Raw genomic sequence first — 16,505 nt, 5'->3', positions numbered from 1 at the left:
ATAGAGTGTCAACGCTAGAAGCGCGCGAAGATTTGTTTTCGATGCACGACGTCGATTGCCTTTGACATTGACACGCCTCACGAGTTCAAACGGTTGGCCTTTGATGACGCCAGTCAAAGTGTGTGTGTGTTTTGTGTGTGCGGCATGCCGCAAATTGTTGCATTCAATGAGTAAAAGTCTCGTAGTTAATATGTGGAATTTAGTGAGCGTTGGTCGGTCAACGCGTACGGACATTGTCACAGGACACAACAGCTTGAAAAACTAACACGCCAAAGGCAGCCAAAAGTAAACTTAAAATGGGATCGGTAAGTTTCTCAGTTTCCTTAGTGCTCAGACAAATATAACTACCAAGTGTGTGTGTGTGTGTGAGTCTTTGTGTGCATGTGTATTTGTTGTTTCTGCTTGAGCTAGCACAAACAATGCCGGAATGTGAAGGCAACAGCAAGCAGCTCAAGTGTTTGCCGCTTATTCTTGCTAACAACAGCAACGTTGCGCCTTTGAGTGGGGCGCCGCCTTCGTTAGCAGCAAATTTGTTAACAAGTGGATGCAAACAGCGCAGTCCACCATCCATTTCCATTTCCAGCTCCACACACAACTTCAAGCCAGTTGCCCGAGTTACGATCCACAAGCAGAACTTTCGTTCTAAAATGGATGCTGTGTCTGTGTCTCTATGTGGCACGCAAGCTTTTGCGGCAACTTTAAATGTGTGTCAAGTCGAGGAGGAGTCGTGACGAGATGCCAAGCGATGTGAGATTTGTGCTTATACATACAAACCGTAACAAGGAGTCGGTTGTGTGGCCCCTTCAATGTTGAAAAGCGCGCCGGCGCTCATAAGTATGCTACACTTTCTGTGCTGTGCTGTGCTGCTGAGGGAGAAACACGCTATTTGCTGTTTGCTGTTGCTCGGCAACTGTCGAACTTCTCTGAACTGCGGCTGCTGTTGATGCTGTAGTTTGCTTTTTTAGCACATCGAAATATTCGCCATCGCCATCGCTCGCCGAGGCTCGTATCCTGTGTATGCTTCGGTTCGACGTCCGTGCGCCTATAAATGTTTTGTTTTTCTGCAGTTTGTTGTTAGTGCTGAACGGTGAACGGGCAGCGTTTGTTGGGCCACAAGACATCATCTCTCGCACACGCACGCAAAACAAGAATTACACTACAGCATTTATCAGACACTTCTCGACTCTCTGTGTGTCTGTGTGTGTGTGTGCGTGTGAGCTAAAAATAGCGCCCAAAAAAAATATATACAAGTGACAAGTGACCAGCTCTCAAAAAAAATAATAAAGAAAAGGACAATCAACAAATAACAATAGAGTGCAAATCAAATAAACAATTGACGAATTTCTCACCCCTTAAAAACAAATACAAAAAAAAAAAAAATTAGAGAACTACAACAGGTGTTTCAGCAACTTATTAGCCACAAAATAATTTTCAAGAGTTGAGTATTATTAATGAGCAATCCAGCGTAAATCCGTGCCTGCTATCTCTGTGTGTGTCTGTGTGTGTGTGTGTGAGCGTGTGTGCGTGTGTATGTGTGTAATTGGTTTAGCTGCTCGCACGTGCAACAAAAGATGGTTGAAGAGTTTCTAGAGAAATTACCTGAAATCGACACACGCTACGAGGTAAGTCGCCTCCCCCTTTAGCCCCCTTACATTCCCCCCTCTCTCTCTCAGTGTGTGTTATCCTGCGGCATTGTGTGTCCTGTGTACCTGACACACGCACTGCCAATGCCAGCTGAATCAGTTAAGGCAAATAAGAAGTGGCAAACGGATGCGACAGCAGCGGCTTTTGTTTTGTGTTCGCCCACCTGCTTCCACATTCTGCCTCCCCCCCAACCACGCTCTAACAAGTCCTGCTGCCTGATATCATTGTGTTGTTGTCCTGGTAGTAGAGAGAGCTCTACTTGTTCGGTCGCTGTTTGTTTTGCTGTTCAAATTACATTTCCCTACAAGAATTTGCATTATGCTGACTCTCCCAGCCAAGCGAATGTAGGCCGGATATTTAATCAGTTTGCTGTTGTAGTTGCTGTTGTTGCCACTACTGCATTTACCGTTACGCTTAGCAGCAGCTTACAACATTTGTTTTTCGGCTTTTGTTTCAGCTGTGATTTACATAGCTGCAGCTGCTGCTGCTTTTAATGCCGGTTTTAGCCAAATATTTAGCAGTGCCATTAAACATTAAGCTGCACCTGCTGCTGCAGCTTGTCCGCTTAAAATGATAATGATAAATGTTCTACTATGTTGCTCTCTGGTTGCCACTCGAGGCAGCTTAGCTAAGAGTATTGGGATCATGTCAAGAGACTGCAACGAGTATTTAATGAACGTTAAATTAAATTCAAATATACATACATTACCTATTATTGAAATTTTGTATTTTTTAAACTTAAAGTTCTAATAATTTCGAATTCGTAATTTTAAATAAAAGCAAAACGATGAAATATTACTCTGAATATAATAAAAAATAGTAAAATGTACCGAATACTTTATTTAGTATATCAATATACTAATACATTCAAAATATTCCATAAAGTACAAAATATAAGAGATTGTCAAGTCAAGCAATTAAACATCGAAAATTATTATTTGATTATTTTAAAGAATTTACAATATAATTTAATATTCTTAACTACCAGATTCTTTAAAGATTGTTATTGTTTAGTTTTTAATTTAAAATTTTTTAATAGTCGACTTTACATAAGTAAAATAAAAGTTAATACCATAAAAAATAAGATAATATACAAATAACATTTTACTCATAATAGAGTTTCATTAAGGTAATAACTCATTTATTTTTATAGAAGCCTTCGACTTTATATTTCACTGATAATTTTTCAGATTTGTGAATACATTAAACACCAAGTTCAATTTAACAATATACTTATTTATATTTGAAGTTATTATTTGTATACGTTAAAATTATAGTTTGATTCTATATTAAAATCATTTTAATTCAATTTATGTAATTGCAAACACCGCGGATACGTGATTTGCATTTGCAGAACATTGCCAAATCCTCGCATCCAAGAATTTATGTTTGAGCGTGACTTGTCACAACATCTCTCATGTTTGCCAAAAATAAACCATGTTTCATATTTAATTTGTGCGTTGCGTGTTGTTGTCTGAGTCTATTGTCTAAAATAGAGCTTCTTGGCTGCAATTTATTTTTGTTGGCTTAGACGCATTGCATACTAAAGACTAAATTAATTTTCAGCAAAGCATCTTTATTTGCGTTTTTCATTTTGCATAAAATTCATTTGTTAATCTCGAGTTGCTGCTAATGCTTTTGTATTCATGCTTGTATTAAGGCATTACGTATACGTGACGTGCGCCTCGACGCTCAACAGTCATTGTCTTAATTGTTTGCTAAGCTGTGATCTGACTAGCAAATACAAGCTCAACTACAAACGATAATACTAGACAATGCAGAGATTGTCACGTTTAAGATTGTCGGGGTTTTAATCCGTTAAGAAAAATCGAATACTTTTTACTGCTCTTAAATTTAAACTTGTTTTAGAAATTTCAGTTTATTTAAATATTAAAAATAAAATATATAATTTTCTTAAGTGCTCCAATTATTTTGTTCTATTTCCATTCTTGACTGTATTACTTCTTATTTTATAGTTTTCAGATTAATTTAAATGTAGATAAAATAATAGCATTAGAATAATTAATATAATATTTTCTTAAAGGGTATTCTTACATTTACATTCTTTTTATATAGTTTATAATTTTATAGTATGCATACACATTTTCTAATTTATCTTTATATAAATTTAGATATTGTCTGACTTTTTGAATTCGAATAAAGTTTTATTAAATATAATTTTAAAAGTATTTAATGTTATGGAATTTATTGATTTATTTTCATAACTCTTTAATTTATAAGTTTAACATATAAATATAAGTTTTTAATATTATTTCATATAAATTAACCTGACTTTTCGCTTTATTTTAAAGTTTTATTAAATATTATATATTTATAAATACTATTTCTTTTTTTGATCTTATAATAAATAATTTTATCGAATGCATATGATTTTATTTCTCAGATGGAAAAGTTTTTCTGACTTTTTCGCATGTAGTAAAGATTTATTAAATATTATTTAGGTTCTTCAATTTTTCGTAATTACATAGTAATTTCCCTATGGCGCATTATATTTATTATGCCATTAGTTTCAACTCTGAAATGCTCTGTGACTTTTTCAATTATTTATTTCGTTTCAGTTGAATACTTTTTCCTGGCATTTTTCTTTCTTCTGTCCTCTACACTCGTCACTTTCGCAAACATTTCTTTGAATTTCTATCTTTTCATCTGTATCTTTCCTCACATTTTTAATCCCATCAGCTGCTCCCAAGCGAAGCTACAACTCTTACTGCCTTACTCTAACTCTGTTCTATTATCCGTTCAGCCTGGCTGTCAGCATATGTTGTCCATGTCATCCATGTAACCAACTGATTTGTTGCATGTCCGCAGTTGACTTTCGACTATATAAATTAAGGATTTAACTGCAGCAAGCACTCACTCGCTTGCTTGCTCTCTGTCTCGTTTTTTATGTGTGTATGCTTCGCCTTTACACACACTAAGCAAAGTATCTTTGGCTTTTGCCACACCAAAAAAAAGACCTAAACTGTTAAACTATCCAGTGTCTTGTCGACCTCGATAGTCAGTCTGAAAGTAAACCATATGAGAATGGAGAAAGTCGTAGCCGAAAGCCGCTGAGAGTTGAGTAAACAACTTAAAAGGCAATTAGCGCACTCACTTTGGGTCAGGAAAGGGCCAAACTACAAGTCATGGCCACCAGTTTAGCGTGCACATTAACTTTATTAGCGATATGTGAGTGTATCAACAGCACACACAGACACACGCACACACACACGAACTTCGAGTACACTTTGGGACAATACTGAGATACATAATTATGCGTCGTATTATTTTTAACAAGGGCAGCGAGCCAAAGCATTTTATATGCCACTAACTTGGCCACAAACAAAGCCTCGAAAACTAATAAACATGTAAAGACAGCTAAGTGTGTGTGTGGAATGTGTGTGTGTGCGTGGGAGGTTGGTGTATATACTGTGCGTGTGTGTGAACACAATCGCGATCAATAAAAGTTAATTATTCAATACAACATGCAATAAACTTTCGCTCGCACTAAGCCCAGCCAACAGCTTACTTATGACCCAGCCATGTGTGTGTGTATGTGGGTGTGTGTGGGTGTACAAGTGTGTGTGTATATTGTTTGTGTGTGTATGGCGTGTGAGCCTTTGTTTGATTTTACAGCTGTGTGCGAACGGCCTGCAGAGTCAACACCCAGTTGCGACTACTCTTCTTCCCTGGGCGCTTGCCAGCTGTCCTCGCCTTGTTGTCCGCTGTCCTCTGTCCTCTCACTCTGTCCTCTGTCTGTTCGTCGCTCGTTGCGGTCGCGTTGTCGCTACAATTTAACCGTTAATTTACATGACAAAGTAGCGGCCACAACAGCCGGAACACCAGCAACAACAAGTATAATAGCCAAAGTTTAAAGTGAACTCATTCCCAAAAAAAAAATAAAAACAAGTAAGAAAGTTGAGTGTGCTCCACTGTGAGATACCCGCTAACCGTTTTTATTGAGAGTAAATGATATACCGACAAATTACTAAAATATACCAAGTTGATATATAAAAAATAATATATAAAACAATATAGCAAATTAAAAATACTAAAGTATACCAAATATAATATAACGCAAAATACCAAAATACCGAGTTAATACATCGAAAAATAATAAGACATGTAAAATTAATGTACCAAAATACTAAAATTTTCAATATTAATATATCGAAAAATGCTAAAACATACCGTATTGATATACCGAAAATATACTGAAGTAAAGCAAAGTAATGTATCGAAAAATACTGGATTATACCAAATTATTATAGCGAAAAAGACAAAAGTATATCAAATTAATATATAAAAATACTAAAACCTGCCACATTTATAAAACAAAAATACTAAAGAATGCCAAATATAATAAACCGAAAAATATTAAAGTATAACACATAAATGTACCAAGAGTATTGAAATATATCAAATTAATATACCGCAAAAATACTATAATATATCAAAATGCAAATTTGTTGTATGGGCTTACTACTTCATTCAAAGTGTATTATAGAATACAAAACTGTCTTTGTTTGTTTTGTTGTTTTTCAACTGATTAATAATCACAAAGAAAGCATTTATTATTATGAGGTCCAAAAAAATACGTTAGCTGTATGATTTGTGCAGGTTTAATGGGTCCAGCCATAATTAAAAATAATATAAATTTGCATTAATAATAACAGGAGTTGTCCAAATAGAATTATTCCTGACGTTTTAATTATTTGTTCCAGTTTCAGTTAAATACTATTTCCTGATATTTATCTCAATCTTGTATGGTCTCTGAGATATATGTGCTTATATAGACAGATGGGCAGATGGTCATGACTATCGTCTCAGCCGTTAAGGCTAGTAGAGAACATAAATGTAAACCTAATGGGTTCGAAGATTGCTCCTTATTCTGCTATATACATTTACAGTAGTCATTAAATTATAATACCCTTCTACCGTATGGTAAGCACGTATAAAACCCCAGCTTAAACATTCTTCGTAAAGTTAAGTAAACTTGCGAGCACAGCGGGTGTTTTTGTCGCATTGGTAAATTGAAATCGAAGAGTCGAGAAATTTGTGCGCAAAGTGCCATCAACTGTGCAGGTAATTTTGCACTTCCAAGGCTATCAATCAGAGATTTATATTTTCATTTAATCCGTTTATCAAGCCTGCCAACTGAGCAGTTGTGTGTGTGTGTGTGTTATTTGCTGTGCACAAACACAAAAAAGCAATTTGTGGTACATTTTAATTGAAGTCTACTCGTATGTACATAGTTACCTGTTACCTGTTAGCTGTTATCCTTGTTGCTGGTTTCTGGTTGCTGTCGTCATCAACTCGACACGTTTGCAGAGAGATGCCTCTTGGCTGTCTGCCATGCCGAAAACAGCAAACAGAGCTGAAAACTCAACTCAACTGAACTGAACTTAAAACTCGCAGATGACGACGACGACGACGACAACAAAGTCGTTGAAAGTTTGTCACATTTTGTCGGCAAAACATTTTCAATATGCAAAAGTCGTTAATATGACGCAAGGGCGTTGCTTCCCCCGTTCTCTGCCCCTTCTTGTTGCTCCCGCATTTAAATTGCTGCTGTTTTATGCATGTGTGTGTGTGCTCACTTGGCGTATGCGTAATATGCTGCATAATGCGTGTTTAGATCAAAATTGAATTGCGCATTTCACATGGCGTATACGTGATATACATTTTGGCACTTCATTCTCTTCGTTTTTTCTCTCTACTCTCTACTGCTGCTGCATTATACAAATGACTATCGGTCCATGTATGTGTGTTTGTGTGTGTGTTGAACTGGGCACGTCTGCTTTGCGACAGATTAAATTCAAAGTTATTGTCAGTTTTCGGGGTGTTCAGACGCAAAGATGAAGGCTATTGCGATTGCTATTGCTGAACGATGCTACCAAATAAATCATGACATTTCTGATCTGTTATTCTTGTCTTGTTGTTGTCCTGTTCTCTCTTGTTTTCATTTTTTTTCTCGTTTTTTTTTTTTGGGTATCTTTTGATTTATAGCCCAGCATATCCGTATTTTTTATGCGATTTACTCTTGGCAGGCATTCTTCACATTCCTCCAAACTCCATACTCGCATTTTTGTTTGCCTATCATTTGTTGCTGGTCTTTTGTATGTATTGATTTAATATCGCATTTCCACAAAAGTTTTAATGGAAAATAATGCTGGCTATTATACATTCTGCATTTTGATTGCTTTATTTTCACATAAATAAATAAGATTTCTCGTTGATTAAAAATAAATACGACGACATTTCTCATATTACAGACTCAAAATAAAGAACAAGAGTAAAATTCAAATTTATTCGACAAAAATAAATACTAAAATTTCCAATTGAACTAACTCAGTTTATCATGTTAAATTACATTTTCAATGCTCAACGATGCTGAATGAATTTTGCAATTTGATTGCCTGTTTATTATTGGATTATAATTATTGAATACAGAGCTGCGTAATTTTTGATTGCCATTCAAAATGAATTATGAGGCAAATTACATTTATATTTAACGAAGTGGAAATCAACCTTGCATTTATAATTTATCAATTTTATTAATTTGTTTAAGTGTAATCAGAAGAACAATAAGTAAGTTATATTAAAATTACCGCAATTAAATAAATGAATGTTTTTTTCCCGACTTAAAATGCTACCAGAAAATTCAAATTTTCTTTATTATTTATGTTTGTATTTATATTTTGTAATACAGTGTTTTTATTTAATTTATCTAAATTTTTAAGAGAATTATATTACTACTTTTTTGGGCACTTTTCTTAATCAATATATCAAGACAACTTTATTGGATAAACTCTGATAGCAAATTAAATTATCATTTCAATAAATTTAAATATTCTTTTAGTTTGAAAACATTTTATTTGAAATATTCGATGTTTAAATAGAAGAACAATGTATGAATTATATTTATATTTTTATTTTCTGCAATTTAATTTGATTTTTTTCTAAAGATAAGCAAATTAGAAAAATACTGTCAGGCAATTAAATATTTCTTAAATGAAGTGACATTAACTTGTATTATAAATTTATTTTAATTTTCTTCTTAAATTAGTTTAATATGATTTTACAATTTTGTGGTCTACTTTTAATTGCTGAAATTAATTAAATTTATTCTTAAATTTAATTTTAGTTATTTCCGGCAAAACAAACCAAATTTAAGGCCTTGAAAGAAAATTCTAAATTAGAATTTTACAACCAGATTTTATTAGTTTCCCACTCTCTCCGCTTTTGCCGCCATAAACGCATGCTTTAATGTGTAATTTGCGCATTGTTGTATGGCAATTTGTTGCACGCCTGACTGCGTGCTTGCCTGCCACGTTTAAAACGATGCGCACTAAACTGCGAATATTTTATCAGCTAATTTTTTCATTGCCAGAATCGCTGCGCGGTTTGGGGACCAAAATGCGTTTATTATAACGCAAATCCGGCCAGACAATAACCAGCTCGGCTGGCTCACTGCAAATTTCATTAATAAATGTCGACGAGCGCACAGAAAATAATCCATTTTACTCAATGTTTGTTCATGTCAGTGCTGAAAAGGAAGCACAGGGATAACAAGAGAGGAAATAGAGAGGAGGGACAGAAGGGAGTTTTGGTAGCTTGGGGCAATAGCTGTTTGCTGAATGCAAACAATAAACATTGAAAAATATCACAGCTCGCTGGGCAACGCAGCAGCTGCTGATGCAGTCACTCAGAATGGGTAGAGGGGGGGAGGTGTGGGAGGGAGTAAAGGGGCCAAGCGGGAAGCATTTAAAAACCGCATACGGAAAATGCTTTTGTTGGCGCCCGCACACAGCGAGAGGGCAGCAAAAAAAAAAAATAAAATAAAAACCAAAAGAACTTATCCCAAAAAAATGAGCAAATAAAAAAGAAGTGAGAAAACTATAGTCGAGTGTGTTCGACTATAAGATACCCATTACCCATTTTTCATTAAAGCAAAACAGTGCCGCTTTCCTATAAAAATATACTAAAAAATACTAAAATATACCAAAAACCGATACCGATATGATATTATATACATAAAACCAAAACAGTGCGGCATTATTATAAAAATATAAATTGTAAATTTTGCCGACAACTGTTTTTGGTATATGAATATATTATCACGTTTTACATTATATGTATATATAAATATACCAAAAAATATTAACAAACAATAATAATATTTGGTATATCTATATACTATTACCTTCGAAAAATAGCATAACACTATATTTGGTATATTAATATACTGATACGTTATCCAAAAAACGTGACAAAGAATACTAAAATATGCTGACAACTATATTTTGGTATATCGATGTACTATTACAATTAAAATATACTAGAAAGCTGTACTTGGTATATTAATATACTTATACGTTCTACGTTTTTCAAAAAAAAAACTTACAAAAGAATACTAAAGTATTCTGACATATATATGTTGGTATATCGATATACTATCAAAATATACCACAAGACTCGAAGTAGAATCCTTTTTTTTGCCATATAAAACCAATTCTTAAATTACTTCTACATTTTTTATCGGAATGGCGTAATTAAATTTCCAGAAATCATCATACCCTATGAGTAACGGGTATAAAAACAATTTATCTACTTAATTTTTTGTGTGCTAACAATGGACAGCATCGGGTGGCAGACTAAGGGGAGGGGGGAGAGGGAGAAGAACTGTGAAATGGCCAAGAGCAACTGCATGAGGTATTCCGTGTTCTGGATAAATGCAATTTGGCTGTTGTACACTGCTGCTAATTAAGTTTCTCCAACTCTGGCAGTAACTCGTACAATATTTTTGTGCTGCAGCTGCAAAAGTTTTGCTCAAAATGTAAAACTCAAATATATACAACGTGCAGACTTTTAGTTATTATTATTATTATTGCTGCTGTCAAGTTAGTTCCACAGACATACATATAACACATATATATTTCTCTGATCTGCCTTGCAGGATATTGTGCCTATGGAACAAGTGAGCTCGATGGTCTCCAACGGTGGCGGCAGCGTAACCATGCAGCGCGACGATGAATACCGAAATCGCATCATGAAAAGTAAGTGTGTCATCTCCTACCAGTAGCCCCCCCCCCCCCCCCCTCAGTGTACCCCCCACCTCCCCGGCCCCTACCATGTGTGTATTTTTGTGTATAGTGTACTATATAGTGTTCCCCTTACCCCGAGCCCGAGCCAAAACACAGAAAGGTAACTTACCGCTGCTGCTGCTTTTGCTGCCGCTGCTGCTGCTGCTTGGGATTATTGCATGGAACTATGGACTCTCTATCCCTGACCTACTGGCTTTGCAGTTGACATAGTTAAGCCCCCCCACCACCACCGCCATCCTCGAAGCCAAAGCAGCAGCAGCAGCCACAGCAGCAGCATCAGCAAATAAATAGCGTTTCACATTTCGCTTAGCGGTTTTTTGCCTACGCTTAGCCAGCGCATGCAAAATTTGCCTGCATGTTTGTTAATCCTTAGATTTAAATGCTTAGATTATTATATAAATATGTGCTAACCATAAAATAAACTAATCTAATCTACTTTAATCTAATCAAAACTAACCAAAAAACCGTAATCATTTCATGATGCTTGCTCAACAAATTCGCCGAATTTGGAAAACGAAACTCTCCTCCTCTCTCTTACTCTGTACAAAATTGCATATCAAAAACAAATATAATAAATAAAACGCATCATCAACCAACCAAAAAAATAAAATAACCAACCAATCAACCAACCAAAACGCTTCTCTTTCACATCTAAAATCGCCTCATCTGTAGTACGTAGACTTGGTGAGTCCTAAAAAAAAAAATTGAAACTAAATACTATGCAATATAATTATTTCATTTGTAAATATATACACACTATAGAAAGCGTAAGTATGCAACGTTTGAATACACACGAGTACCCATTATACTATTTACATTTTCATTTTCATTTGCTGAAATGCAATGGAAATAGTTTAGCCGAAAATTAAGTTCTTCAACATGAAATATTTACTCGAATCTCTATCGAGTTATCTATTTACTAAGTATGTAAGAGAGAGTGCGTGTGCATCAATGTATGTGTGTGCGTCTATGTGTGTGGTGAGTGTGTGTATGTGCAATTGCATTAGCATAACATTTGCAAAGTGCTCAACAAACCGCAAAAGTTCGTCTGGGCATGCAAGGCGTATGCTTAATATTTGTTTTATATATGAGGAAAAATGCTTTCGCTGCTTAGCATGGCTTGCTTTCCCTTGGGCTCCCAAAAGGCTGGCAAATGCACAACGCATAAGGCTGGAGCGCCTTTTGGGCCTTTCTCCGGCCAGACACTTCAATTCACTCCACTCCGATTAGAGTCGAGTATATCTTGATAAGTTTTGTCTGCGCACAGACGACAGCTTCATTTGCTGGCTCTCGCACATAAAGCATCATTTGCACTCGACTTTAATGACCGTCCAGATTTCTAAATAAGAGCGGGGAGTAGTGGAAAATGATAGACTACTGAATACCCTATAAAGTGAGTCGCATTGTGTTAAAATATTCCAAGGAAAATGTTTTTCTTTTCATCATAACTTAATGCTTTTCTTTTAGCTCGTATCATCTTCACTTGAAACATATTTACAGGGTATTCGCAGAGTTGACAAGGGACAACACAGCGCATTGGGCATTTTTCATCATTAGTTAATTTGGGGCCTCCTTTCGCTGTGTGTCCTTCCCTATACATTTCCCCTTTTCCGCTGACCTCTTGCCTCCTTCCGCTGCGGTCGTTCTGTTTGTGTCCCTAATTTAGCATTAACTTGGCCTTTAGCAGCTGGCCGAGATGGCTGGCAGCTGGCAGTCTGCTACTTGGCAGCTGATATCTGTTGGCACTAGCGAAACCAAAAGTAAAGCAAATAATTTGCAGGCAACAAAAGGCCGCAAAACAAAGGCCAAATAAAAGAAATTAAAAATGCGAAAGCGTTTCCAACAACAAACCAACCACCCGAAGCCACCCGAAGCCACCCATTCGATCCACTCTCTGTTGAGCTCATGCTGGGCAGCAAAAACGTCGAGTGCGGACCATAAAGACAAACACAAAGCGCAGTCGAAAGCCTGTGGCGTTGGCTGCCAACCAATCGAGGACCAAGTGGGGACCCAAACAGGACCAAAAGATAGCACACAGCACAGCCAGCAGCCAGAAGCAGCAGCGTCTGGTTCAATGCACTGAAGAGGCCCCGCAGTAAAAGTTAAGAAAATCGCCTTAGCCTCAACATACTCATACACAAACAAACACTCACACACACACAGAAAGATACATATATACACAGAGCAATATAAAAGATTATGTCCCTGGCTGCAATTTGAGTGCAAAAATTTTCTTCGGCTTTTTCACTTAGTCACGCTGAGCAGATATTTCTCTTTCTCTCTCTGGATTGCCAACAAATATTTAACGAGGCAGGAGAAGTCCTCAGCTCAGCTCAGCTCTGGCTATGAAGTCGCTTATGAATTTCACGAGATAAACGCCAGACATTTTTTGTCCGCTTTTTTGCTTGGATTCAAATATTTGATTTTATTTGATTTCGTATTTGTACTAAAGATACCTTAGCTCTGCTTTACGCTGCTCTGCGCGACGGAAATGTCTTTTGAAATAAAATTGCAATCTCGAAATTCTTGAAAAATATCTGCGACATTCAACGGAGTTTTATCTGATCTTAACTGTTACCGTTTATGCAAAACTTCTTAAATTTAAATTTGGCTAAGAAATTTATCTAAATTTAGAATGTATAAGAAGAAATATATTCTCTTGAAAATATATATATATCTTGCTCTCAACTGTGTTGGCAGATACCTTTAATAGTATAACATTTTTCTGGTTTTAACTGCTTATCTGAAACATTCTGAAATTAAATTTGACTAGCATATTGTTCTAATTTTAGCACACAATACAAATACATTCGCTTGATCATTTATTCATATTCTGCCCTCAATTTTCAGATACTTTTGATAATAAAAAATTTCAGCAAGTTATATTTAATCAATTCGCTATTAAATTATGAACTCTTTTAAGCAATATGAATTTCAGAAATATTTAAAATTATATATATACACGTATATATGTCGTGAAATGTCGTAATATTTTAAAAGTATTTATAGGTATTTATTAAGTTTTATCCCAAAATAAACACTTATTCATTCTGTGAAATTGCAAAATATCAAATTATTCAAGCTCTTTGTATTTAATTGTATACATAAAATTATTCAGAGAAAAATATTTACTAAATTTTGATGTTTTCTTTAAGCAATATTCATTCAATTTTTTATTCAAATTTACAGTGAATTTCCGAGACATCATAATATTTTGAAGTGAAATATTTAATAAATTTATGTGTATACATACCAAGCTAAATTCATTCAATTCTCTATTCAAATATACACTCTTTTATGCAGTGAATTCCAAACATGTCGGAAGTAAAATATTTACCAACTATATTTCTAACCTTTTGCCAATAACCATGCACAGCCAACTAAACTCTTGGGCAACTTTTTGTATAGACTTGTGTTTAAAATTTTTGAAGCGTGCTTCAAAGCTTGCAAATTTGTTTGCAACTTTTTTGTTGCAACAGGATGCTGCTTGAAAGTTGCCAATTTTCGACTAAAAGTGTGGGAATATATTGCACTTCAATGTGAATATCGATCGAGGATGTCGAGAATGCTTCAATGCCTTGGGGTGACATTAGACAAACGGAAACAAGCCAGTTGAATGTTCGCAATACGTTGATTGAATACTTTGAATACTTTGCGTATAGTTTATTTCCCTGCAGCTTCATAAGTTAGTCAAAGGGAAAAATACTCTTCCACAATTTAAAAGTGATTCAAAACGATGCATTCTCAAGCATTTTGTGTGCGCGTGTTAAACGTTTCGTTTGCAGCAAACTGGAAATAGTCCTTTTTAATTAATGTCCCATTTCAGTGTGCACAGTTAGATTGCTGTGTTCTCTACACTAAGCTGCTGCCATTTTATCTGCCATTAAAGCACAATAATAGCCTCTGTCTCTAGTTCTAAATCTCTCTCTCTCTCTCTCTCTCTTGCTCTCTGTGTGTTGTTTGCCAGTCTGCATCTTCAGTTCTTCTGGCAACTGGCCAAGCAATGACAATATGCCCAAAGTGGCCTGCGCTAGTATCTCTCTCTCTCTCTCCCTCTCTCTATATGCTTTACAAGTTCTTCGTGCTGTGTGTTAGAGGACAAAAGCTGCATAGAAAATGACGCATTTGGGTGCAAGTGGCATGTGGCCTCATGCGGAAGTTGTTAATTTGACGCACAAAGGCGTCGTTGCTGCCCCGAAAAATGGGCACAAGTGGCGCCACTTCGCGTCGCGCTACACTACACTACATGCTGCACCCCTTTTGGTGCAACAGGGCGTATACGTATTGCTGTAATTACGCCAAGACTGATGACCGTAGCTAAAGCTGTACAGTGACACACACAAACAGTACATGCAACACTTGTTGCAAGCATGCAACCCAACAGCTGGCCAATAAATTGCTCAGTCTTATTGATCAGACTGAAAAAAGGAAAGAATGAATGAAAATTGCAGGTAAATTGTTAGTATGTGTTCTGTGCGGATTTGGTTGGCTGACCAATCGAGTTGTTTGGGTGGCAGTAACCAAGCGAATGGCCACAACACAAACTCAAACAACGAGTTGCCAGTAATTTAAACTAATTGCACAAGCACTTTTTACTCATTACCGCTAATGGAATGGAAAGTCCTGGTTTCGATTGCGCTTTTAATTTGAAGCGTACTTGAGCTGGACTTTTAATACGAGTATTTCCTGAATTAGTCAAGAAGATGGTGGCTATAAATATCAAGTGAATCTTTTTTAAAAGACTTTTTTTGGTACGAATATATTATGTTAGGTTATTGCAATTATAAACTAATATGAAGTAATTCTCTTTTAAGTAAACTATTATTAATCTGAATATATTCAATAATTCCAATAAAAGAGACTATTACTTTTGCAACTTTAAACCATTCTTGCCAATCGATACATTAAGCAGAGATTTGCAAATTCACATTAACCTAATTGAGGAATTCCAAAAGCTTATTTTCCCATCAAATAATTGCTTACCTTCGAAGAATTTTTCTGTATAGTATACCAATTTTCTGCAATGTGTCAACAACAAATATCAAACAGTAGTTGAGTTTAATTTTGAAGCAATTTCAATTTGTGGTTGTTCAACTTTTTTAATCAACAAATGCATTGATCGAAATTTGTAAGGAAAACTCTTTTCATATAATTTACTCCATGTAGTTGTTAATTTGTCTCTTAATATAATTTCGTGCATTTAAATAAAAATGAATTAATTTAATACTTAAATTATTTGTTCAATTTTAATAAAATTGTTAAATTAAAACTAATAAAAATACATAAGTAACATAAGTTCGAAAACAAGTGAAACCTAATGAATGCTCGCTCAACTAACTATCATTGAAATGAACATATGCGCTCGTGTTGAAGTTGAGCTTGATGTGAATAGTTAGTACTTTGTATTCAAAAGTTTACTCGACGGATACTTAAAAATGCCTGCCACTTAAATATTTACAATTCAATTTTACAAACACAACGATAACGAGCCGACGAACAGCAGACGAGTCGACGAGCCGACAGTTGGCTAAGGATTCTTTTTAGCTGGATTGCAGTAAGGGGCGCATTATAAAATATTCAGGTTTATGCAAGCATGTAAATGCCAGCAGAGAGACAGTTAGAAAAGCGAGGTAAACGAGAGGGAGAGTCAAGAGTGCTTGGATGACTTTCACTTGCTGCTGTTGCCACAGTTATTACCTCGGGAGCAACCGGTTGAAAGTCGACATCCTTTTGAGCCAAGAGAGAGAGAGAATG

At 35.6% G+C, this 16,505-nt stretch overlaps 1 protein-coding gene across 3 annotated transcripts in view; it reads left to right on the top strand.

The window, feature by feature from the left end:
- Nucleotides 1–281: 281 nt before the first annotated feature.
- LOC117567636 (band 7 protein AGAP004871) overlaps nucleotides 282–16,505 on the top strand; it is a 47,754-nt gene continuing 31,530 nt past the window's right edge. Inside the window, exons 1-2 of one of the 3 annotated variants that reach the window (XM_052003890.1) lie at nucleotides 282–305; nucleotides 10,604–10,703. In XM_052003890.1, coding sequence (XP_051859850.1) covers nucleotides 297–305; nucleotides 10,604–10,703 — 109 coding nt within the window. In that variant the 5' untranslated portion in view covers nucleotides 282–296. Of the gene's footprint in view, nucleotides 306–1,060; nucleotides 1,623–10,603; nucleotides 10,704–16,505 lie in introns of those variants that run through there. The other 2 variants (XM_034247739.2, XM_034247741.2) reach the window with 2 other exon arrangements.

The sequence above is a fragment of the Drosophila albomicans genome, chromosome 3 (genome assembly GCF_009650485.2).
Source record: "Drosophila albomicans strain 15112-1751.03 chromosome 3, ASM965048v2, whole genome shotgun sequence".
Taxonomy (NCBI): domain Eukaryota; kingdom Metazoa; phylum Arthropoda; class Insecta; order Diptera; family Drosophilidae; genus Drosophila; species Drosophila albomicans.
The sequence above is the reverse complement of the archived record's forward strand: the minus strand, read 5'-3'. Positions and strand labels throughout refer to the sequence as shown.